The sequence below is a fragment of the Scophthalmus maximus genome, chromosome 17 (assembly GCF_022379125.1).
Source record: "Scophthalmus maximus strain ysfricsl-2021 chromosome 17, ASM2237912v1, whole genome shotgun sequence".
Classification (NCBI taxonomy): Eukaryota; Metazoa; Chordata; class Actinopteri; order Pleuronectiformes; family Scophthalmidae; genus Scophthalmus; species Scophthalmus maximus.
Window position 1 is genome coordinate 18,281,679 of NC_061531.1, and position 24,765 is coordinate 18,306,443.

General features: G+C 47.6%; 2 protein-coding genes across 2 annotated transcripts in view; one reads left to right on the top strand and one right to left on the bottom strand.

The window, feature by feature from the left end:
* The window catches only part of ngfra (nerve growth factor receptor a (TNFR superfamily, member 16)), a 30,489-nt gene extending 22,973 nt beyond the window's left edge, over positions 1-7,516 (top strand). The window contains exon 6 of the mRNA XM_035614329.2: positions 3,444-7,516. Coding sequence (XP_035470222.2) covers positions 3,444-3,496 — 53 coding nt within the window. The 3' untranslated portion in view covers positions 3,497-7,516. The remainder of the gene's footprint in view (positions 1-3,443) is intronic.
* Positions 1-24,765, bottom strand: part of LOC118288973 (speckle type BTB/POZ protein) — a 181,889-nt gene that overhangs the window by 14,834 nt on the left and 142,290 nt on the right.

Below are 24,765 nucleotides of genomic sequence, written 5' to 3' on the forward strand. Positions count from 1 at the left end.
AATAAATGCCGTCTGCAGGGATTTAACTCACCGACACCTTCGCACAGATGCAACCACATACGGAGGCGTCGGCGCGGCTGCAATAAGAGGATAACCCTTGAGCAGCCGGAATAAATACGCGACCTCCGTACAACAAAGAGCAGTCTATCTTCGCTCAGCGCTCAAACAGCACTTACAGAACATTAAAGAGAAGAAAGCCGCGTTCGCACTTGATCCATACGCATAAAAACCTGAGAGGCTTTTCACTGGAAGGAGAAGTCGCGAGTTCAGCCGTGATCTTGTTATTCGCCCACGATTCTGTCTCCCCGACTCTTTCTCAGGATTTCATTTTGTCTTCTTTTATAGGCTTTTTTTAAATGTGTGTGTGTGTGTGTGTGTGTGCAAAGCATAAGAAATGGTTATACAGGGATAATAATGTGCTAACAAGCCACGCGGCTGACAAATCCTCCCGCCAACGGTCCATTCTAATGAGGCTTGTTTTGTTTCGGTGTTTTCTTTGAGTCCCTCTTTCCATTCTTCCGCTCGGAGCATGTTCGAAGAATTTCCTTTCGAGGACTCGGGATCGGTTCGCCGAGGGGGGAAGGCTGCCCCGTCGACGCCGTTGCCTCCCTTACCGATTGGCTCATTAGCAGGTGTTGCGAGACGGGACCCAGTCTCTCCCCTCTCGCTACCTTTCAGCGTCTGATCCGGCGTCGGCGTTCATCTGCACTGCAGTGGAAAGGTACCAGCAAACGCTGTCATGCAGTGGGGTCGTGGGTTCTTCCACAGCCAATCGGGATCCGGTGGAATGCGACGAGGGGCCGAGATTGTGCACGGCTAATCCCCGATGATCGCGCGAGGGGTTTCCGGTTTTCAAACGAGCGGTAATTTTTTATATCGGCAGCTGAAATAACGCTAACACGTCCAGTCAAAACAAGTCGAATACGCCTTTAAAAGAGGAGAAACGGAGTCTCGTGAAAACACGCCGCCGTGTTTTGACTGACAACATCCCGAGAGATCATTCGCCGCTTGGGTCAACGTTGTGGGGGGGGGGGGGGGGGGGGCTCCTTCATGAGGGGGGTCTCACTCTCGGCCTCCTTTCTGTCTGCTCATCTCCATTAAAAACAACATCCAGCCCCCCCCCCCCCGCCCCCGCCTGCTTTCCCCTCTGGGTCGTGCATATTGAATGGGTTTAAAATTTAAACAAGACCTCTATCCCCTCACTCACATCGGCTAAATGTGTATTCCTGCCCCGCGTTTGACCTCGCAGGCTTAAAAAGATGAAGTCAGTGGATCTGTGGGAGAAAATCCATTTTAGGGGGGAGGGTTCAGGGTTATTGCAAAAATCGAGATCCAATAGAGCTTCAAAAGCGACAGAAAAATGCCAACAATGCAAATAACGCAACATTGTGATGCGTCAGAATTAAACCCAGGGGGTTTAAATGAGCCTCGTCGGAGAAGAGTCGCCACAATCAACCGTCATCAAGGTTGTTGGGTTTTTTTGCAGCTTAGTTTTTTACTAAACGTTTGTGATTGTGGAAGGAAAAGCCCGAGGGACCTGCAGGAGTTCCACAGCACATTCCCCAGCGTGTCACATTATACGGCTGCGAGTTACAGTAATAATGAAGTGGGTCGTGTGACGAATTACCAATGCAGTTTGGAGTAATAGAGGAGGGACGCCACATAGCTGGATGTCGTTCTCCCACGTCGGTAGAGCTTTTAATGAACTCCTCCGAGTGGAAGCATATTCCCAACGCGGTACTGATGAGGGAATCCAGAAAGGTTTCCTCATTTTTACTTTCTTTCTCATTTTCACATGGATGGATTATGGGGCCAGAGTCTGTTTGAAGTGACTTTTACAGCTTTTTTTTTATGTCTGACCAAATAATTTAAGAACAAACAAACAAACCTAAAGTCATGAACGAAGCTCGAATCAGAAACTTCCCATCGCATCATTGTGTTGTTATTAAAATAATAAGGAACAATTGTAAATGTAAGTTTTTAATTGAGGTTTTGCTCGGATTCCTCATTGGAAAGTCACAGTGTCTTTTTTATTGTGTGTGCTTCACTTTGGATCTGATCCCCCCCCCGGAGCAAAAATACATGGATGCCAACAAATTCTCTTCCCACATTTCATTTCGTTAACGGCTAAACGGAAACTTTTGGTTTGTTATCTGGATCGTGAGCTCTCTCCCCGAGACGCTGCCTCTGCTCCACGTATCGAATAAAGGGTTCCGCTTAATCCGGTTTTATGCGGATCAAATTCATATTTCTGAGCCGACTGACCTCATACTTGTGAATCCATTAGGACCGATCAATACTCAAAATGTCCTACACTATGTGCTGCTCCCAACTCGCTCACTCAACTCTAGAGTTCATTGGACGCCAAAGTTTTAGTTTACTATGGTACAGTAACATTAAAGTTGAGAGTACACCTGACATACGAATAATTTAATATGTTTTGCAAACTCTGCAACTGTTATGTAAAGTGAACACAATTTTTTTTCAAGAAAGTGAGTACAGAAAACCATTGAGTATATACTTTTACAACCATCATAAATTGATGTAGAACTATCTAAAAAATTGTTAAATTCACATAACATGTTTTGTCAAGGTCACAAGAAAGACGTCTTTGTGTCAAGTAAACCTAGTTTAGTGTTTATGTCATTTGTGTGGACTTAAATAAATCAAATCTTGTGTCGTGGATGAATTGGGGTTTAAAGTGCGGAGGCCCAGTGACACATAATCTATCCATGTGATATTTGGGTTTAAATGGAAAAAGTATTGAAATAAGCTTTTGCACTGCACCCCCCAGTGTGGATAGAGAGGCAGAGTATGGCAGTGACCGTGTAGTGTACAGATGGAAAACATGTGGACGATTATGTGTTTTGTTAGGAAGGGGAAGGGGAACGTAAACAGAGGGAGACTGTGGCGTTCCACAAAAGAACCCCCCCCCCCCCCCACCCCCCCCTCTTGTGCTGCACTCCCCTGGCACAAGGATGCATTGATAAGGATGAGAAAACACCCACTAGACTCGGGGGGGGGGGGGGTTCCTCTCAGAAATGCCTCCGCATTCACGAGGCGTTTCCATGACTCCCCCATCGTTTGACAGCAGGTTAAGAAGTTTGTGGGAAAAAAGGGATAGCGTCCCCCCCCCCGGTCCCTCCATCATTATCTGGCTAATGATGAGTGTTTTAACAGGTTTGGATGAGTGAGAGCGACACCACAGAGCCCCCTGCAGGGAAATAGTGTGATCACCGGGGGGGGGGGGGGGGGGGGACTAATCTTTTTGTGCCGAGGGGATTTAATGAAAAACATTTGCCTACGAATCAGAACCTGACCAAGGTGACCTTAAATCAAGAAAGAAAAAGACTGTTGTTAGTACAAGGGAGAATGTGCATCATCGTGTGGATGAGATAAAAGAGGGAGCCTGACATATTTCCTTCTGTTTTCTCTCCCCGCAGTGGTGAGGGTGGACGGCGGCCCGCAGCCCGACTCGCCTCCCCCCGGAGTCTGAGGAGGAGAGAGAGAGAGGAGAGCTGACGGACCGGAGCCGTGGACCCACAAGAAAGCAGCTTCTGGAGGGTCGGTGGGGGGAGGAGGGGGGGGGGATTTCCCACGCAGAGGGAGAAAAAAAACCGCAAAACTGACTCTGATTCATATCGGAAGTGGCCACAGAGCAAAGAACTTGACTTGCATGGACCTCCGGGCGCCGGCGGGCCGCGGCCTCGACTCCTCATCCCTGCGTACGGAGTCCAACTCTGTCTGATCGTGCCTGGACACAACCTCGACAGCAATATCAGTCACTATCTGTCACCAACTGTCCCCGCAAGAGACATAACCAGTAGATACGCCAGTGCATCCCCCTATTAACTGAATACTCCCGGTATCTAATGTTGACACGTAACACGATTATCTCTCAACTGCCAGCTTATCCACTTAAGCTTTTCCATTTCCCCTCTTCCCTCTAATTCCACATTGACTTTGCCATGAAACACATGTGCCTGAAAGGTAAATAGGCAGAACGATGCTCCATTATCTCCTCGTTCTTCTCGGCCTTCCCCCCCCTCCCCCCCCTCCTCTCCTCATAGTCCTCTGCATCCAAACACTTCTTCGTCTTCTCTGATTTGACCGGCGACATGTCTCGTGACGTCTCGTCTTGTGAGAAACGTCTGCAGCATTGTTCCGATGCAGGTGACTCACACTCGGGTAGAAAGGTTCATTACGGTGTCGCCTGCTCGGTAAAACAAGCCTTTTTCCGCTTGACCCTGCGCTCCCCGCTGTGACACATCCCCCCCTCCCTTCGGGGGGGGGGGGGGGTCGTGTTGTGTTGTGATTTCATGTAACACATCCAAAATATTTGTCCGCTTGTTTGCTGTCGATAATTTCATTTCGCGGTCTCGAGTTACAGGGGGGGGGGGGGGCGCGGTGGGGGCTGACTCAGCAGCGCTGGCTGGACGTGCAACATGAGAGGAACATCTCCGGACACCGCGGCGATGAGTTGACATGTTGGGGAAGTGATGAGCGGCGGTAAATAAGGACTGACTGGCGCTTCAAAGAATTTTGGGGACTGAAAAAAGTGTCCAAAAAAAGGAATCTCCTCTTTCATAATTCACATTTGCTCAGTGGAAAAATCTAAAAAAACGCCGCTCTACTTTTGTTATCCCCACCACCTCTTCCTCCATATTCTCATTCTCACGACCTTTGCATACAGCTAATATCTGAGCCCGATGCCCGGTGTTGAGGCGCCGGTGCATCGTCGCCGGCTGATTGCGTCAACACAGCGCCCCATCGGCCCCTGCTCCACTCCGCTCAGTTCACCTCTCATCCGGATTAACGCGGCGGGGCGACGCGGTCCCCTTTGATGCCTCGACGCGACATTTTCCCCCCCCCCCCGAGTCCGAGACCGCTGACATTTCGCCGCGGTGGAATGAAAGCACTTAGTCCAGGCTCACTTCTAAGGCCGGGTGACACCTTTCATCACGCAGCGGTCACTTTCATGTCGCTTCCCCCCCATCTGTTGCTGCCCGCGGCAACTGCAGACGCGGTCGACGTACGCACATTGTAAATGAAGTATTCTGTAGCTGAGCTCGGGCGTTCGGTCCAGCGGGGGGCACGCACCTTCTCAGGGTCCCTCTCGTTGTGAAATGATTCAAAAACTCCACAGGAGGATTTTCTTTTAAATGATCCGAAAGATGATTCTGTTAGCGGTATGATGGCGTATAGGTGTAAGAGCAGATGTGAGGTTTAAAAAAAAAATAGAAGAGCGGAGAAAGATCCGGGTTGATGTGCAAGTAAGCTACTTCCAACATAATTCAGAAAGTCACGGATTTAAAAATATGGAATAGTTTGATATTGGAGGAGAGTTTTATTGGCTCTCTGGATGAGAGTTAGACGATGGTTAGCTTAGCTTAGCTTAGCTTAGCATAGCATAAAGACTGGGAATGAGAGTGAAGGGCCAGTCTTGCTTCTGTTGAAAGGTGACAAAAAGTTTCACATCATACTGTGACTTCTTTGTTTAAATTAAATGAAAATGAAGAGTGTAAAACACAACCCATTATGTCTTTTTTTAACACTTTAAAGGAGACATATTATGCTCATATTCAGGTTCATAATTTCAATTTGTGTTATAACTTGAGAAGGTTCACATGCTCCAATGTTCAGTAAACACATCAGTTTCCTCAGACTGTCCATTCCTGCAGCTCCTCTCTCCAGCCTCCGTCTGAAACGCTTGGTTTTTTAGCTCCTGTCTCTTTAAGGCCTCTCCCTCCCAACTAAGCCCAGTCTGCTGTGATTGGTCAACGGCTTCCAGCGCGTGTAGGAAGTCCTCCCGCTCTCGCTTTACTTGGCTTTGTTGCCAGACTAGCCACTAACATCGTGCACGTTTCAGGAGCTTCAGTGTTTCCTGTCGGTGAGACGAGCTCCCTTTACCTCAGACTTTTAACTTTTGCAGAACTTTTACATACACAACAAAACCTCTAACGCACTAGAGGAAAGGGACGAACTGGGAAAAAAAGCATAATATGTCTCCTGTCTTTCAACAGGCCCATCGGACTCTCTCCGAGAAAGAGAATGTGTGTACTAACTGTTACTTTAGCGGAGGCGTAGGATGTGTTTCCTTGTCAGCGGAGCTTTTGCATTCTAGCGATGGATGAGAAACGTGGGTCAGAACAGTGGGAGAAAATCAGCGGCTGCATCCTGTCTGATGCTGTTTGCAGGTCACCCGTTCATCGACACCCCAGGACAATTTCACTGGTCTTGTGCGAGGGAATCATCAGGCGTGGACACGTCTCGCACACACTCACACACACTCTGCTGAGAGTATGATTCATCCTGATCCGAGCTGCGGCAGTGACATTAAAAAGCAGACGCTGCCACAGTTGAAGTGACCAGATTGTTGATTTTAAGACAGAAAGAAAAAGAAAATATATATATTTATAAAAGAACATACTCATTTCTTTCTGACCCCCCCCCCACCGAGGCCCAATCAGCCCTCCAGCAGCACATCATCCACCCTAAAACAACTCCTTCTTTCTCCAGCAGCTATGTGCAGTCACACACACACACACACACACACACACACACACACACACGGTGTAAGAATGTACAACCAGAATACAAACAGAAAATAATATGCAAGCCACATTCAAGGATTACGTTTTTTTAAGTGTTTTTTTTGTCGTTATGTTTCCCCTGTTTGTTTGTATTATGAATACTAGTATTACACTTTTTGGAATCAGTATTTTTTCTAACGGATATGTTATTTTGTAGCACTTATTTAGGTGTAATATGAATGCACTCAAAGAGTGTACCACAGTTCAAGTGCCTGTGTAGAGTGTCGGGTCTTTTAAGTTGAGAAGTTTGACTATATTTTTGACATTTCTTTTTTCACTTATCTTATGATTTATGGTGCATTTTATTTTGATAATTTGAGAGCTAATGAAGGAGTCTCGTAAATCAAGGTCAAAGCGACACACAGATGATCCTCGGAGACAGAAACAAACTGTATAAACAATATGGAGGGACTTACAATAAAAAATAGGTTGCCCATGAATTCATAGTGTACGTTCAAAATGTTCATAAAGACCGGCAACTGGAAGGGTCGTGTAGCATTATGAAAACATACATGTCACCGTGGACTTCTGCTCTAAAAGTCTCACAGTGCCGGTAGTTCGATAGTAATCAGCTGTACTGTGCAGATCTTTTTGCATGTACAGTAAGTTGTTCCATCATGTTCCTCCATCTCAGAGGCGACAGGACATGTAACGTGCGGTAACGCGACACCCACGTGGAGGTTCACTGTGATATTATCACGACAAAACTCGATGCAGGTGGACACGGACCTGCTCCCGCGAGGGAAAACCCCCGAATGTCACCTGTACTTAACCTACTAATGAAAAAAAAAAAATGCATTGTGTAAATGTGAATTTCTTAGACTTGATACGAGATACGGAAATACACTAAAATGTACAAAAAACAACAATTGTGTGCAAATGAAATGAACATCTATAATACAAATAAACTGAGGTGTCATTGCTTTGAGTGTCCTGGTTTTCTCTTTGCAGCCATCCGGAGGAACGTGAATAGCTTAAAAAAAATAGTTTGACAATTTGGGAAATATGATTATTCCAGTGTCATATACTATAAAAAAATAATTATAAAACGGGTAGCTATATGACTAACGCAATCAGCCATTGTTGCTTTGCCTCCCCATGTTGCAACGCCCCCGTGTACGGGAAGCTAACTGACGGCTGGCGGTTGCTTCGTACTTACAAATTAGCCAGAGAGCAAATTCATGTTTAACTGTGAACTGCCGGTTTAATGTTGGATTTAGGATGAATACAGGCGGACATCATAAGACGAAACAGAGAAACCTCAGTCAGCTTGTACTTTGATAATAACAAGCAGGGACTAGGTTATTCAAATTACCCCTCAGAGTCTCTCGAGGAAACGTTCACAATGAGTTACTGTACACAAGCCTAATGTTTGGGTTTGGCATATTTCTCCCTCTTCTCAAAAACTCCCCAAAAACTATTTGCGAAAGTGACCTCACACAAATGAAAAATTTAAAAAAAAATGCCTGAATCCCAAAGTATGGCGCGGCCGACCAGCAGCCAAACCACAGTGAAAAGCAGGAGCAGATGTGAAGGTGCCCCGGACCCGGACTGCGGTTCCTGGGAATCTTATCTCCACTTAAACATTGTGGGGTCCAGCGGGGTGGGGGGGGGGGGGGGGGGGTCTTTTCATCCCACTTCGTATTAGAGATGTATCCTCGCTGATTTATCCTCCACAGCAGCAGAGGAAAGTCCCCAAAGTACAAACGTCCCTGGTGGGTTTTCTCTGTGCGAGTTGCCTGAATGCAGCGAAACCCAGACTTGAGATGGCAGTGACAGATGCCGACTGCAGAATTTTAATTTCATCAGCGGGGAGCACTTATGTGGAGACACTAATCAAACTGCATTTTTTTTTCCCCCTCTCCCTCTGTCAAGATTAATCAAGACTGCGAGTCAGCTGAAATGACGGAAAAAGAGGAGAAGAAGAAGAAGAAGAAGAAGAAGAAGTCTTAAAAGGAGACAGATATGAACCATTGCAGAAAACGCGAGGATGTTAAAACCTTCTCGGGGCGATGAAACTCAAACACGACGACGACGACGACGACGTCACCGACTCGTAAAGAAACGAGGAGTCACCTTCAGATATGAAGATGAATGTCTGCGCGCTGCTGTTTTGGCGCTCCAGTGTTTACAGATGCTTTTACTGTAGTGATTCGACATCATTAAATTACTGCCTCGGCCGGGCTCATGCATTAGTGCACTTACAGTACATATTTAAACCAACCCAACTTGGCCAAGGGGCCTGTCAGCCTCCAACAGCACCTGCTGCACTGTAGTCCACATTATGCACCGCCGCGCTCCATTGCTTTATGAGACAAAGATAGATTGTGCTCGTGATGAAAAACAGAAGGGGTATTTTGAAGGAAACACCCAAACACTCGAGGCGCTGGCTCTGAAAAGTTTGTGGCTCGCAGGTGAATTGAGTCGAGATCGAAGAGGCAAAAGGAGACTCTCCTCGTCTGTACCAAATGTGCATCAGCAGCGTCTTGGTCAAACGCCCAGAATCATTTTGGTTGATGATCACTTCTGAGGTGTAGTCGTGTGACGAACTGCCAAAGTGGACGGACGAGGCGTTTTTCCCTTTGTATATACAGTCAGCTGGACAATACATCACCATAGATACCAAGTAAACTTCATCAGCATCTTTTATATATATATATATATAAAACATCATAAACTTCAAGAAGCTAGACTTTGTGACAAAACAGCTATTCTGAATTGTATTCGATCGTACAAATATATTAATATAAAATATATAAATTAGCTAAAATACAAGATTATGATAGGAAAATACAAGTTTTTATCTTAACCTTCCAAAAGGTTAAATAATAAAAACAAATATTTTCAATAAAGTAACACTTTCTGTATTCTTCCATCCTTATTTTCTCTCTCAAAACAAAGGAATTGTATTAGACCGCACAGATACATAAATAAAAAATATATAAATTACCACAAATACAAGATGATAATAGGAAAATACAAGTTTTTATAAACGTTACTTTAATAAAGTAACAATTTCTATATTCCTTATGTTTCCCCTCGAAACAAAGTGAAACACAAATCTGTCTGTTATTAATAACTCTAATTGATCAAAAGTCAATCTGTCGTCGATTTTCATACTATCAAAGTAGTTGAGTTGAGCAATTTCTATGGCAGATGTTCTGGGAAAATGATTAACACATTTTGTCAGTAGATTTTGTCAGTCATTTCACTGACACGTCTTTTTTTATACAGATATGTGACCTGAAAACTGTATTATTGTTGGAATGCTGATTTTAATTCTCTTAAATTTTTTAACACCAGGGATGTTTTTTTTTTGGTGGTTGCCATATTGGGTCCCTTTGCAGACAATTTGTTATTTTCTATAGAGTTTTGCTTCTTTTTGTTTTCCATAAAAATAAACTTTCTGCCTTTTCTCACCATGTATCATCTACTATATATTTAAAAAAAAAAAAATGTTCTGGGTAAGAAAGTGGAAGCTGCTTTCATCACACCGACGCTCCTGCTTTCATTTTCTCTCTCTCTGTTGGAATTTGAAATGAGAAAAAGAAAAACAGAATCTAACCATGTAATCCATCTGTACTTTGACACGAGCTGACAGTGGAGTTATGGATGTGGGCAAACTGAATCCCGCCGAGGTCTCGCTCCAACGTTTCATTAGTCAAACCATGTTGTCCACACCACTTTGTATCGGAGCAGGAAATAAGCAAAGGCAAACTATGCATGAAAAAAAATCCATGGATGGAGCCGCCGCATCTGTGCTGGGCACAGATGATCTTCTTGATCTTCTCTTTACCAACGAACGGGTGTAAATAGTGGTTCTGATGAACCGATCCGCGTTCGAGGGCCACGGGACGCACGTGGTACCGCGTGATATCTGGAGGCTCGCGTTTTTCTACACGGAGGCGAAAACACTCTGCTCTTTGTTCCCAGCGGATGTTCGGCGGAAGGTCCGGCAGCAGACAAGTGCAACGTGATTAATTCAAGCGAGCGGCCGATGAGGGGTTTGCGGTGGGGTGTGTTTGACTTGGTGGGCCGGTTATCCACTGGAGCGAGGTGTTAAAGGGATGGGGGCTCCCGCAGCTGACCCCCATAACTCTGAAGTCTCCACATCTGTCTCCTTTTCCTCTTCAAATCCTCCGTCTTTCGCAAAATGAAGCCGCACGGTGGGACAGGGTGGTCCTCTTAGCTCCAACAGGGGAGCAGCCGGCGGAGGATCGGGTTGATTTAACCTCTGCTGTGCTGGATGGTTTCCTCATGTGCTGCACACATCCCCCCCCCCCGACCCGGCAGAGACATGTGTGAAGACACGGATTTAAATCAGAAGCACTATGACGTGATAGAGCTCTTGGTAGAAAGAGTGGATGTTTCCAGGCGGTTCCTCGGGTGTTGTCTCGTCTTCTCAACCATTCTTTGCCTGTCGACCTTCACAGACTCGCTCCTTCCGTCTCAGATTGAAGCTGCCGTCAAAATGACGTCTCAGTGATTCAGTATTTCAAACCGGATCTGGTCGTACAGTGGAGATCCGAGTACATTTCCCCATAAATCCCGGTCGCTTGCCAGTCTCCGGAGGATGTCATTTCTCAATCCTCCCTGTTGTCGCTACCGTTATCGTGAAAGAAAAGAGGAGGGATGAGCGATAAAGTAAAAATAGGGCCCATATACATTCAGATGAAGGCAAACGACACGGCATGAATTGAAAAATATGCGGTTGAAATATTGGAAATGTGATACGGCGTTGAAGGGATACTCCAAAGAATATGTTGGATGTTGTTCTGAGTGATGGCAGCTCGTATCAACACAGAATCTACTATGGATATCAAAAGTGGCAAAAAAAGAATATATATTGGAAAAATATCCATAAATATCCATTATTTTAGACATTGACGTTTATCATTGGCTTCTGAAACGCAAAGCGCAAATCAGGACCAAAAGGATTCTCCGAGTGCGATTAGGTCCATCCCCAAGAAATCTTGGCCATTTGGAAAATGTAAACCATGAGACATGAGGCGCACGCTGCATGTACGGACGTCTGAACCAAAGTGGGGTTTTTTGTTGCCTGGCAAAAGCCGATCTCCGGTGTCAATTGCGTTTCCCAAATGCAATCGGGAAGACAAATTTGTATCGCATAAACGTGATTCATATAGCGGGAGAATACAAACGGACACCAGCGCAGAGTTCTGCAGGCGACGTGACGTTCACTGTGATCCCTAACGTGTGAACTGAGCCGACCCCCCCCCCCCGAGGCCCGAGGCTCCGTCTTCTGCTTTTATTTCATCCATTACCGACTCTTATCTCGAAGGCTAATGCAACACGGCGACTCCATGCCCCCTCACCTTTTACCCACAGGGTGGAGAGCGAGGAACAAGGAGAAGAAGAGGGAACATTTCTTATGTAATTGAATTCGAGCCTCGAGCTTTCGTGTAATAAAACAACCCAGACGTGCAGGACTCTCACCAGCGGCTCCTGTGATGGGTGATATTCAGACATTTTCCATTTCCATGATGCTGCATTAAATACATAAGGATTGTGTTTTGTTTTTTTTGTTTTTTTTTGACTAATAATCCCTTTATTGGATTAGTGCTGTAATTATGGTAACGGCTTCATCATTCAGTTCATCTATTTTCATTTAAGACCGCTTGGTCAGGGAGCGGCCGCTCATCAAGACATTACAGTTCATGTGATATTAAGGCAATATACAAATGAGCTCGACAGGACTAATTGTAGAAAACACCGCCGCCCTGTAATCTGTGTCGCATTCAACGGAAACACAATAACGGGATTGGTCCATATGTTTATCTGTGACTCTCATGGTGACGAACTGTACAACCACTGGAAACATCTACAAACCAGCGAACCCCCCCCCCCCAATAAATAAAGTGAATTTGTTTAACCCCTTAGTTCCTCAGATACCGTTAAAAGCTAGTCTGCGCCACTTGTTTCACGTACTCAAAGCTTATTTTTTTTAATAAATAGCAGAAATGATTGGAGAGAACACACATGTTTGCGGGACACGGTCATGGTTTCTCCCCTCTAATCATCTCGGCCTTTCTTTTCTTTGTTCCACCTCCCGGTGGGACTCTTTCTATATGACGAGCGGACGAGCGGCACACACATGCGCGAGATGCAAACGTGCATTTACGTAGACCTTTGCATGCAGGACAAATCAGGCGAAGCCCACTTGGCAGCGGGGCTGATGAGTGAACCACCGCGGGGCACGGAGGAGCGATCAGAGGAGGGATCTTACGTTGACACACTGAAGTCGACACATTGTTGGTATCAGTGACGCGACATGAAACGTGGAGAGCGGTCGAAAACTCCTCTGATCACAATAATCCCTGATTGTGGGACAAACAGAACTTTGGCTTTCCGGTGAAGTGTAACGTACAAGTTTTTCCCCTTGTCACCTTGGAATAAACTCAACAACAACAACAACAACAACAACAACAAGACATTCAGAGATGCTCCTCCCTGTTGTGACCTTTGGGTGCGACTGCGGTGCCCCCGCCATATTCAATATGCATGAAAAGCGCGTCACGGCAGGTGTGATGCCGCGGAAGGTGTTCAAAGAAGAAGATGCGTCTGCAGTGTTCCTGATGAATAACGGAGCCTGCGAATAGGCAGGAGGCCCGTGATAGGAGAGCGAGCGAGGCGGGGACGGCGTTCTTCTGGAGATAGAGGAAGATACATGGCAGCCGCGGGCGGGGACGCTGGGTACCCACGTCACGTCCTCCCGCATCTCCACCCCGGCGCAGTATGTGACAGGCCGCACGCCACGCTCCGCTCCGCAGCACACCCCGGACACACGCGGAAATCCGTTTTTTATGATAAAGCGTCATCTCCTGCATGTGTTTCGGGGCCGGGACCATTAAACTAAGACAATAAAAAACACGGCCTGTCTCGCGGCGTGAAAGAGTTATTTCCATCTTCTCTCGGCTCTTCTCCGAAGAATCGCTGTCGTTATTCAAAAGAGCAGGCGGCGGCCTACGGGCGGCTCGCCTCCCTCCACAAACTTTCAATACCCGAAACTGCAGCGGCTTTAAGAAGGAAAAAGGAAAAGAAAAAAACCCATGGTGTCCAAAGACTATATTTGTCTTTCATAGAAACAGCCCTGTTGGATAATCAGGAGGATTAATAAGCCTGTAGTGTAGTTTTGGATCAGGAACAAAGGACAAATGTCCCGTGTACCTACGGGTAATGAAGGGAGTGAAGTCTTCCGTTCGTCACAGAGCGCCACTACTCCGACTCGCTCCTGCTTCCTTTCTTCTTCTTCCTCAGTACATGTTCAAGCCACAGTTTGGAGCATCCCTCTCGTGAAAGGTTTGATAATCGCCGAAGATACGGTTTATCGATCCCAAATGTTCCCTCCATCAGTCATGTATGGAAGCTCATTACGAGCAGACATGCATTCAAAGCCGACCACGCGTCTCATGGATCCAATGACATCTAATGGATAATCACTCCTCCTGCGATAAAGCCACAGGCCAACCACAGCGGGCTTTTTTACTGTTCCGAAAAAAAAGCCACGCTGAAACAATGCTGGATTTCAAAAACGCGCTTTGGCACGTCGACATATTTGCCATAAAGAAAAAACCCCCAGGAACTTTATTTCCCCCACTAAAAACCTCTCCGCTGCCCGACCTGACCCTGGCTGCTGACTCGTCTTAACGAGAGATGGAGCGGTGATTAAAACACGGAGAGAGAGTGGACGAGTCGATTAAAAGTCCAGATTAAGAAACTGTCTCAACTACATAATGGATATTTTTCACAAATCAAAAAAAAACAAGACCAAAAGAAAAACACCTCCGCCCTCGTCAGCCCCCCTTGTGTCTTTTGCGGGAAATGAGAGGGTCCACTCGCGGGACCCCCACACACACTGCAGCGCCGGAGCAAAAATGTGCGGTCATCAATCAGGATCGTGGGTGTGTTGAGAAGCGACGGGGGCCGCGCAGGACCGCGCCCCTTCCTCCCCCTGTCAAACACAGGACGTCTTGTTTTAATGGGGCCTTTTTTTTTGCGTTTGACAGTATTTAGAACCTGCCGCTCGGCCGCAGGAGGAAAACACAACACGTCGAGGGCCTTTGTCCGCGCGCCACATGCTGGCGTGGCGGAGAGGGGGTCAAGGTTGTGACGGATCAGGTGACAGTAAGAGGTGTCGGGGCGGCGGAGTCACGAATAGTTGGAGGTTACGGAGAGTCAAGAGGACAATTCAGACCGCGAGCGCGGCGGCCCCGAGAAGTCGACACAAAGTGTCACGTCAAATCCCAGGTGGTCATCAATCAGCGCCTGACAGCTGCTGGTTTAGATGTCGGTGTGGGGGGGGGGGGGGGGGGCGGCCCGAAGGAGAATATTAATGTTCTGCAGCTTAACCTGGGCAGAATACACTGTATATTTTGTAATCTTCCCCATTGCTGTGTTTTTGTGTGCTTCCTTTCTCTTTTGCCGGCCCCGCCTGGCCCATTTCTCCTCTCCCCTCCGCGGTCGCCTCCTTCGCAGCTTTTTCCTTCGGAGGGCTTATGAACACATCTGTCCGGAGAAGTTAGCGTTCCCATCCATTTTTATTTTTTTTACAGTGGGATCAACGGATCCCCGAACAGCTCGGCTACACTTCTCCGCTTCCACTTCCCCAAAGGCCTCCAGCAGTAAAAAAAAAAAAAAAAAAAATCCAGGGTGTGAAACCAAAGACTAACCACTGCCTCATATTAACCTGCCACGACGCCCCCGACCCCCCGACCCCCCCGCGTCTGATCAGAATAGGCTCGAGTTGTCACGGCACGGGAAGTGATGAATAAGGGACACGGGGCGAATGGGCTTTGGCATGAACAGGTTGATCTATAAATGGAAACCAGGGAACATCTGTTGTTGAACTTTGCCCGTCATCGTGGGTTCTCTTAAACTAAAGCTCCCTTCAACAGACGGGAAAAGCTGATGGATTCCAAATGTCCGGACGCCGTCACGTAGTTTCTTCGCAAACCGGTGCACTTGTAAATTGTTGGTGAGCTCAGCAACGAAGTTCTCATTTCCCGACGCATTCACATTGGCACTGTAATCGGATATCACAAAGAGAACATCCCATCCCTCCCATCCAGCCCCGGTGTTTTCCTTGGAAAAAAAGGTGTTTCCCATCCAGAGACTGCACTGGATGAATACATTACGTCCAAATTGACGTGTGGAGGAGGACTATAAATTGACTCGGGGTTTTTTTATATCTCCCCCTGAAAGAAAAACAGAGAATTTGCAAGCAAAGTGGGCACAGCCCCGCAAAAGGCCCGGACCCCGAGGGGCCCTCACCGCGGAGCCGAGGGGACCGGCCAACATCTGCAAAGATGCAGCTGTGGCTCATTGCTAGTCGGCCCACGTGGATCCACTCCACCGTCTTTATGGAAGCGCCTCTGCTAAATGACCTTATATCATATTATCAAAATCTCGCATTCCTCCCGTCGGCCTCCTCCTCCTCCTCCTCTCGTCCTCGCACTCATCTTCTCACCCCGAGCGGCCGAGACCGAACAACGCTGAGGGGAGCGACTGATTCCATGGTTTGCATTTCAGGACACTCTTTGTGCAACTTCTTATCCTTGACGGAGGCGGAGGTGGTGGGGATGAAATATCCGACCTCCTTCGTTATAGCAAATACGGCGAAATGCCCAGAGGTGCAATTCCGAGCACCACACATATACAGTTAATTTGTGCTCGGAGAGAGAGAGAGTACTTAAAACGGCATTATCACACTATGGTGTGCAGACAGTAACTAAATGAGCGCTTGTTAGTTCCATTACCCTGGTGGTATTGGCTCGGAGTGTGAAACCATCTAGGTTTCCGTGGGCCGCAGAAATGTATTTCAAACAAGGTCCGAGAGAAGCAACTCTGAGCCAAACAGAGCAGAATCAGTCGTTACCTTAAAAACTGGATTCATCGGTGAAGCAGTCTGAAGATCTCTGGAGGTAAAAGTAGCAATAGAAATCTTTAGAAAATGCTTTGAAATCTCGTGCGCCAAACATATTTCTCTCGCAAAAACGCTGCAAACCGACCTCCAGGGTGCACAGAAATGCAAAAGACGCTCTTTAAAGGTTCAAAACTCCATTTGTGCTCTTCAGAAAAAAAGAATTTATGGTGAAAGTCAGTTGGCTTGCCGCGCTGAACATCTGGGATTTTGCGCTCTCCCACATAAAACTTGTCAATCGTGAGAGTGACATATTCAAAAAAAAGAATATCAAAAACAGTGGTCCTGGGTTGCACCGAGACTTGGACCGAGTCAGATCTTGAGTCTGACACGAATGTTGTTACGACCAATGTCTACAAACCGAGAAATGAGAATATGAAACCACAATTCAATTGTTCACCAAACAAACCAAGAGAGAGAGAGAGAGAGGGGCAGAACAAAAAAGATATCTTTCCTTTATCGTTACATCTGGGCAGTGCGACTCACGCCCGCTGTCTGGCGTGTCTCAAAGTCGGAGGAATACAGCCTGACGTAGATTACGAGCAAGATTTAAGCGGAACCATCTTGCACACTGCGATATTCTGTGAACCTGCGGTGACTTTTGCAGTTGCCGCAGTTACCGTGGGCCCTCTTTAAACGTGGAAGAGACAAACATCCCAACTCAATTTGTATTCTAGTGCAACCTACGATAACACTACGGTCTAAGGGGGGGGGGGGGGGTGGCGACGTAATGCGCTGCTAATGCACCACATCACGATAACGGCGACGCGTGGAGACGTGGCGGGCGTAATGTACTGAGGAGTTCCTTTGTGTCCAGCGAGGACGGTCGGCCCTCCGGTTTCACAGCCGAGTATCGTGGAGCTGGTCCTTGACAAGAGAGAAATAAGTAAAGTGACTCATCTGTGAGTGCATCTGCTGAAAGAAGTTAATGCATCGGAGCCGGAGGACGATCGAAAAACAAAGAGCGGCTGCTCCCTCCCTCCCTCCCCCGCTGCCAGGGCCGCCCAGGAGAGTGGACGTGGTTCATTATGTATTCCAGCCCTTCAAGATATCACTCGAACAAATCACAGCTCCAGAGCGCGCGCCACCATTTCCAATTGTGAGCTTGGATTCGAAATGCAAACAGTTGCGCTAATGGGTTTGGATGAAAGCATCTGTGCAGCAAAGAGCTCAGTCTCTCTCGCTCCCCCTCGCTATTTCGGTCCGCGATGAGCTCGGTGATGGCAAAGTTAAGAACGTGAGTTATGTAAACTGCACTGTGTCTGTGCGTTTGGCGTCACTCTGTTTCTACGGCTGCGGCGCGTCTATAATTAGGACGGCGCAGACATTCGATTTGTAAAGTACAAAGGCCGACGAGGATTTAGAGTGATCAACTTTAAAAGGTTGTGTATGTATGTAACATTCGTCAGTGACAATGGAGGCCGTCAAGTGAGCTGCACTCGCTATCCCGCTGTTCGCACACCGGAGGCATAGACCACAAACAAGCATCCTGGGCGTCGGCCAAAGACTGAGACATGCCTGAGAAAGACCCTACGACCCTGCTTGGACAGTTCCAATGTGACGATTACCACGGGATGGAGAAGGAGCCACGCCAGGATCGAGACTGCAGACGAGAGACCGACGGTGAAGTGATGACGTAAGGATTTGAAGGTGATGGCGGCGGCGGCGACGACGTGATGTCCTGGACCTCGGGTTTATCGTTCCAGTATGATCTCGGAAATCGGACTTACGACCTCCGAGTCGGAAATTCCAAATGGAACGCCCCTGGGACATCAGAAAATAATCACCAACCCCGACTTCCGGGGTCCGACTTCCGAGGTAAACTAGAAGCCACAAATCCGGCGACCTGATTGACAGGCGCATAGAGAGGGCGGGTACAGAGCTGGTACAGAGAATATGTTGGCTCAAGTTTTGGCCATAAGTCAGTTTGGCGACGGTGTACATTCACAAAGTCTCCCTTGTTGCAGACTCGCTGCTTTTATTCTCCCAACTTCCGACATTGGGTAATTGCTGCAGGTGCATGTGGGTCAAAGATTCCTGCAGCCGCTGCCGCCGTCGTCGTCATCGTGGCTGATATATATTGGGCGGCTCACAGACGAGCAGATGCTCCCCTCTGCGTGGTGCCTTCGGCACGGGGGGGCCAGAGCTCATCTTCACCTTCGCCTCCGTCCATCAAACCAGACGTCACCCGGGTCTGGAAAGAACTACAGGTTATTTCACGTTTTGAACTGCTGGTGACGATGTGACGGGTCGTTGACAGATGGTTTGAATGGTTGATGCTCATACTAATAAGAGAAATCGTCCAAATTTGAAAAATAAAAAAGGTAATTTTTTTTTTTTTTTTCCCTCTAAACCTTTATTTTAAATAAATATAAAAAGTAAAATGACAAAAACAATAATTGGGAATTGGGTGATTTCCTGGTTTTGGAGCATTCAAGCCATCAATAGTTATTCATTGATGTAATTTGCTGCACACACACACGTTATATTGAGTATCAGTCCACATCCTGTCCTGTCCTGTGCATTAGTGATCGAAATATGATATGATCAGATATTAGGACATGGGGAAAATGACCAGAGATACAGAAGAAGGGGTCAGGGTACAGGTGGTAAACAGCATCCCCACATTATGTAGCTTTTTCCTGACCAACTTTCAAACGTCAGTGCGTCATGGTCCCACAGGGAAACACCGTTCTGATGAGAGACGCCCACGGCGATCTTTAATCCAACCACTTTTTTTCACAAGCAGTATTGTAATTAAAAAGGAAATGATGCGGCCGCTCGAACACAGTTAAACCTCCTTCTCTTCAGAAGGTACGTCACTCTTGAACCTGCGCCGGATGCCATTTTCAAATGAAATCGTTTTCTGGAGCGAAAAGAAAAACATAAAAAATAAACCGGTCGGAAAACATTTGCGTCACATTAGCATTAGGTGCAATCAAAGCGATGGGTTAACCACAGGCATTTCAGCATGTTTGGAGGTGGATTCCTCTTTTACTGCGGGTCGGGGAACAGTTTGTGATCACCACAAAGAGAAGTATTTACAGTAAGAGCCTAATTGACAGAACAGACGCGCCGCAGCTGCTGCTTGATGTTATCTGTAGTTTATTTCAGGATATGGAATTCTGTCATTTTTGACAGTTTGTCAAACCAAAGTTTGTCTCTGTTCCTTGTCCTTTTCTTCTCCTCACTTCCTTTTTCTTTCTTTGTCCTCTTTGCCTTTCTCTCGCTCACACCTGCTCCTTGTTCCTCGTCCTTTAATGATCCGGTGCCATCGATCAGCTCCACTGTCTTGGATGTCTTGACGCATATCACCAGATCACCAGACTCCAGTCGTGTCTAGAGACTATGTGAATCCATCCCGAGGGCCAGCAGGGCTCTGAGTTAAATGTGGACGTCGCACAATTGAAATATGAACATGTCAATGTTTACCATGTTCATCATCTTCGCTCGGCGTGTGAGACGGCCAAGCGTTGCTTATCGGTGCCGAACACAATTCTCATTGGCTCCGAAAGTATTGGAAAATACATTTTGACCCGATGCCGATTCGTCAGCCTCGACTGGACCGCTCACACTGTTCGTGTGAAACGCCCGTCGGCCCCTGTGCAGAGCTCCTCCGAGGCAGACGAGGTGTTTGCTATAGAAGTAGAATGCTGACGAGACAGAAGCTGTCGACCGCTTCACGCAGAGCAGAAAAAGGCAGAATGTCAGAAATTTTATCGGAACGTCCGAGGGCCGGTGGGTAGAAATGAATCGCTGCTCGCTCCCCCTGTACATCGCACGGCAAGGCCGGCAGTCGTCCGACTCTAAAGAGAAACAATCGGGGGCCAAAACCGGGGGCTTAAATCGCAAAGTGCATTCGCAGCTTCAGGGGAAACGCGAAAATGTTGGTGCCAAATCCCATTGCAATCCATCCAATAGTCGAGACGCTTCACGGAAAGATGGAAATGTCAAGTTTTCACGAGATAGCTGCTAATCTCCTGGTAGCATCAGAGGAGAAGACTGGGGATTCCCAAAAATTCAGACTCAACCAAAACTCTCCCCCTCCTGAAGTGATACTGGTACACACAAGTACCACGCTCGGTGTCCGAACGAAACAAGGTCACGTCTTTATGGAACTGATTTGACGTGAACGTAGGAGACAGGACCTCCGTGTCGGCTGCGTTGTGACGGTTGAAACAGCAGCGGGTGAAAGTCGTAGCAGGTGTTCCAGCTCCAGTTTGGGGCCCGAGAACGAAACCAACCCACGTCAGGTGTCCGCCTCAGACGGGAAGACCAGAAATACCACGACCTCCATCCCCGGCGGGACCAACTTCCCTGCTGTAACTGTGACGTGTCAGCTGTCCGAATTGATTACACAATAGAGCAATAGATACCAGCTGTCAGGGGAAATAAGAACATGATCAGGGTAATTGTGGGAATCAGTTTCCTCTTTTATCATCTTCTCCGATCTCTGCTCTTTATTTATTCAGTTTCGTCCCGCGGTTTAAATCCATGTCCTTTGATTTTCTGTTTGGCCTGTTTGTGTTCTGTTTCACTGTTCTGAAATAAAAAGCAATATTAGTATGAGTCTTTTCCAGAGAAAACCGGTACAGATGCTGTCGGTGTGGTTTGGCGGAGGCTATGTGAGGGGGGGGTTACTCTCTCGGTGCTCTCGGAGGAAATGCAGTGGCGTGGAATAGAGAGCTTTTTAAAAGCCAGTGAATAAAAGCTTTGACACACCCCCCCCCCCCCACCCCCCCCTCCTGCCCCCCGGCTGCTCCCGTCCTTTCTGCTTCTTGCAGCCGCCACAGCGACACTGTTTCTACCAGAGCACGTTGAGACGCGGTGAACGCGATTAGGGCCCCGACGTAATGAAATCACACTGTGCTCTGGTTAATGGCCGAACGGGGTCAGGACTGTGGACTGTCTCTCTCTCTGTGTGTGTGTGTGTGTGTGTGTGTGTGTGTAGAACGGAGGCAGCTGTCGGGCCTTTCTCTTACATACTCAAATGGACCACCAGCATCACCTTACACAGTCTCGTGTATGAAATCCTATAAAGAAATCTTCCACTTAGGTCTGATGTTATCTCTTCAATATCAAGTCTTTATTTGACAGAGATACGACAGTGGACTACAGTGCCTGCCCCATCCCCCCACCCCTCATTCCACATATTCCTGATTAACCTCATAAAGGATAAATGTTTAGTCTGGCTGATGGACAAAGTGATTATATATCTCAACCCTCTTACACTCTGCCAAGACCAACAGCTAAGACACAACCTTGAGGAACAGTTATAAAAAGGTAAAAAAGAAAAAATTGTACGTTTTTTAAATAATAGATGTGGTGAAAACATCACTGCCAAGTTTGCCCGGGCGAAGGGGAACCCACTTTAAAAAAAACACAACACATTACACGGAGCATAACACTTCATTAGTCCATTAGTCTCCACGCGACCTTATCCGGCAAACACACCTCGGCGCCGAATCCGATAGATTAAGCGCTCATTGACATTTCATTCTCGGATCACATCACAGCGGCCCGGAGACCTGCGATCGGCGGCGCGGCATCGAGGCCAAAAAAAGAAAAGAAGCGCGGCCTCATTACGCCCCGGGGTCGTAGTGGTAGTATGTCAGGCCCCTCGCACGTCGGACTCGGGGGGGATCAAACTCCTTCCTCCAAAACCTCGGAGGATATTTTTGGAGTGGCGAGTGAACACGGGCGATACTGAGCAGTAAATCGGCCACATAATGAAAAATGTCCACTGGAGCAGCAGCAGAGGCAGACGAGTGGATTAACGGAGCTAATGAGGCGGACGTGTAGCACGGCGGCGCCGGGCGAGGCGCTCGTTGTCGGTCGGGGGGGTAGGGGGGGGGGGCGTTGAGGACATAAGGTCATCCAGTGAGTTCCAGTCTCCGTGGGAGAAAGCTCACACGTATTCCTCCCATCATACACACCCTGCTAAAGAATTATGAATATGATGTGTTGTGAAGCAGCCAATCGTCCAGATGGTCTTATCTGAAAGAAGCTGGTGACAGCAGAAAGTTGTCTTTAGTTGTTCTGGCTGTGGTTTGTCATTTCTCTCTCTCTCAGTAATTAGTAATACATACGCAAATATAGTTAGACCCTAACCATCGAGAACCTCACAGGACGTTACATTGACTTACATACATATTTCCTGGAGACTTACACTAACATTAACCACAACTAACCACAAAACAACTTGACTAACTCTTACCAAAGTGTGTCAACGCATCGTGACGTCCCCCGTTGGTTTGTGAGCTGCTGTGTCGCATTTTGACGAGCGCCATCTTGGTTTTTTTGCAACAGGACGTAGAATTTGGGGGTGCGGTCTGACGGGGAGAGCTCGTGAATGAGATCACAATTTACCTTCCGCTGTGGTGAAGAAGACTTGAAACTGGAGGTTGAATCACGAAAACTCGTCAGGAAAACTCTTTACTGACGTTATGAAGCAAGTGAGAAGTCGAGTCATTTCCTCATAGACTTCGATGGCGGCAACCAGTGGAGTCGCCCTCTGCTGGTGAGTCCACAGAACACGGGCTTCCCGGACACTCCCGAAATTGGTTTTAATTTTTCTATAGACAGTCTATGCTCTAACCTCACCCTTATGGTGACCTCGAACATTTTTAGCAGATTGAGGCTCCTACAACATGAGTACAACCTAAGACAACACACACACATATATGTAGTGTGTGTGTGTGTGTGTGTGTGTGTGTGTGTGTGTGTGTGTGTCCTGGATGGAGGTGATTTATCGCATGGCGCACCGTTCGGGCTCTCTATCCGCCCCTCCCTCTTCCTCCTCTCAGACAGCAGCCGCAGTAAATGGGTCGGCCATTGGTTACCGGGGTCCTCAGGGGTATTAATCAGCTAACTGGCTTCCAGAGGAGGCGGGCGAGGCCGCTCACGATGATGCACAGGCTTTTTAATCAGAACTTCCTGTGCGCTTCGAGAAAAGACTGATTAAATTACCTCCGCTTTGATACCTCGAAGTCAATTTAGCTCGGTGCCACGGCCCGATTGCACTCGTGCGTGTGTAAAAACAAACATGCACACAAGCGGTAACATGTGAAAGACGCACAAATGGAGCATGTTGACTCACACCGAGAGCCGCGCGCGGTTCAGGATGCAGCAATGCAGCTTTTCCTCCCTCTTTCACAACACTCCACGCGGACGGTTCTCTGGAATGTTGCACAAGCTGCACCCAAAAAATTAATAATTTCCATCTGCCCACTGAGCCTTACAGGTGAATAACGCAGACTCCAATTCTGGATCCAGACCAACAGCGTTCATCGCCGCCTATCAGAGTTAAAGCGCCGCCTACGTTTCCCAGTTTCCCAGATAATTCTCTGAGATTTGAACCCTGGGCTCCGTGATCACATGACACCTGAGACGCTGCGGGACAGACGCAGGAGAGGGTAATCATGAGATATGTGCGATAGCAGCGAGAAACATTTCCCTGCCGCCTCTTTTTGGGTGCAGTTCAAGTGGTGATTTAAAACAATTTTCTGGTTTCGCCTGAAGATAATTCTACAGTCATTTCAAGGGGAGTGAAACACCCGAGAGTGCGAGACCAGTTGACAATAACTGGAAAAGAGAGAACAGAAAGAGTACTTTCTCTTTTCTTTCTGTAAGTTGGCAAGACCTGGCACGTATCTGGCACCAAAGCAAAACTCACACAGGCCACGGACAGCGTCCGCGAAACGCAGCGTCACTGCGGGTCTCCGCGAGTGATGTTGACGCTCATCTGTATTCCATCAGAGAGCAGGCGGAGCACTTTGGTTTCACGGAGAGGCTTTTCTCTGTCGGGCCTCGTTCCCCGTCGACCGGCCATTCCTCTTTGGGAGTTTTACGCATTTTACACAACACCATTTATTTTTTTTCTGACACCGACACCAAAAGACGGCGGCTTCACACCGGATCGGGATCAAAACCAAATTAGGGGTCCAACTCAATCTCTCCTTTGGAGGCACTTTGTCCCACTGCAGGACTCACGCGGAGGGAGGAGCGAGTGAAAGAGGGGGAGAAAGGAGTGGCTGACGGATGGGCGCGGGATTGAAAAGCGGGCTGCAGAAGATGGCACGCGGAGGAGAGAAGGTGCGTCTCTCGCCGAGGACGACTCGTCTGCATGAATCATGATGGAGGTGGACGATTGTACGGCGTCCCCGTTCAAACTAATGGGGGGGGAATTTATGGTAACACTTAAGGAGGGAGATCGATAGAAGCGGCAGGGAG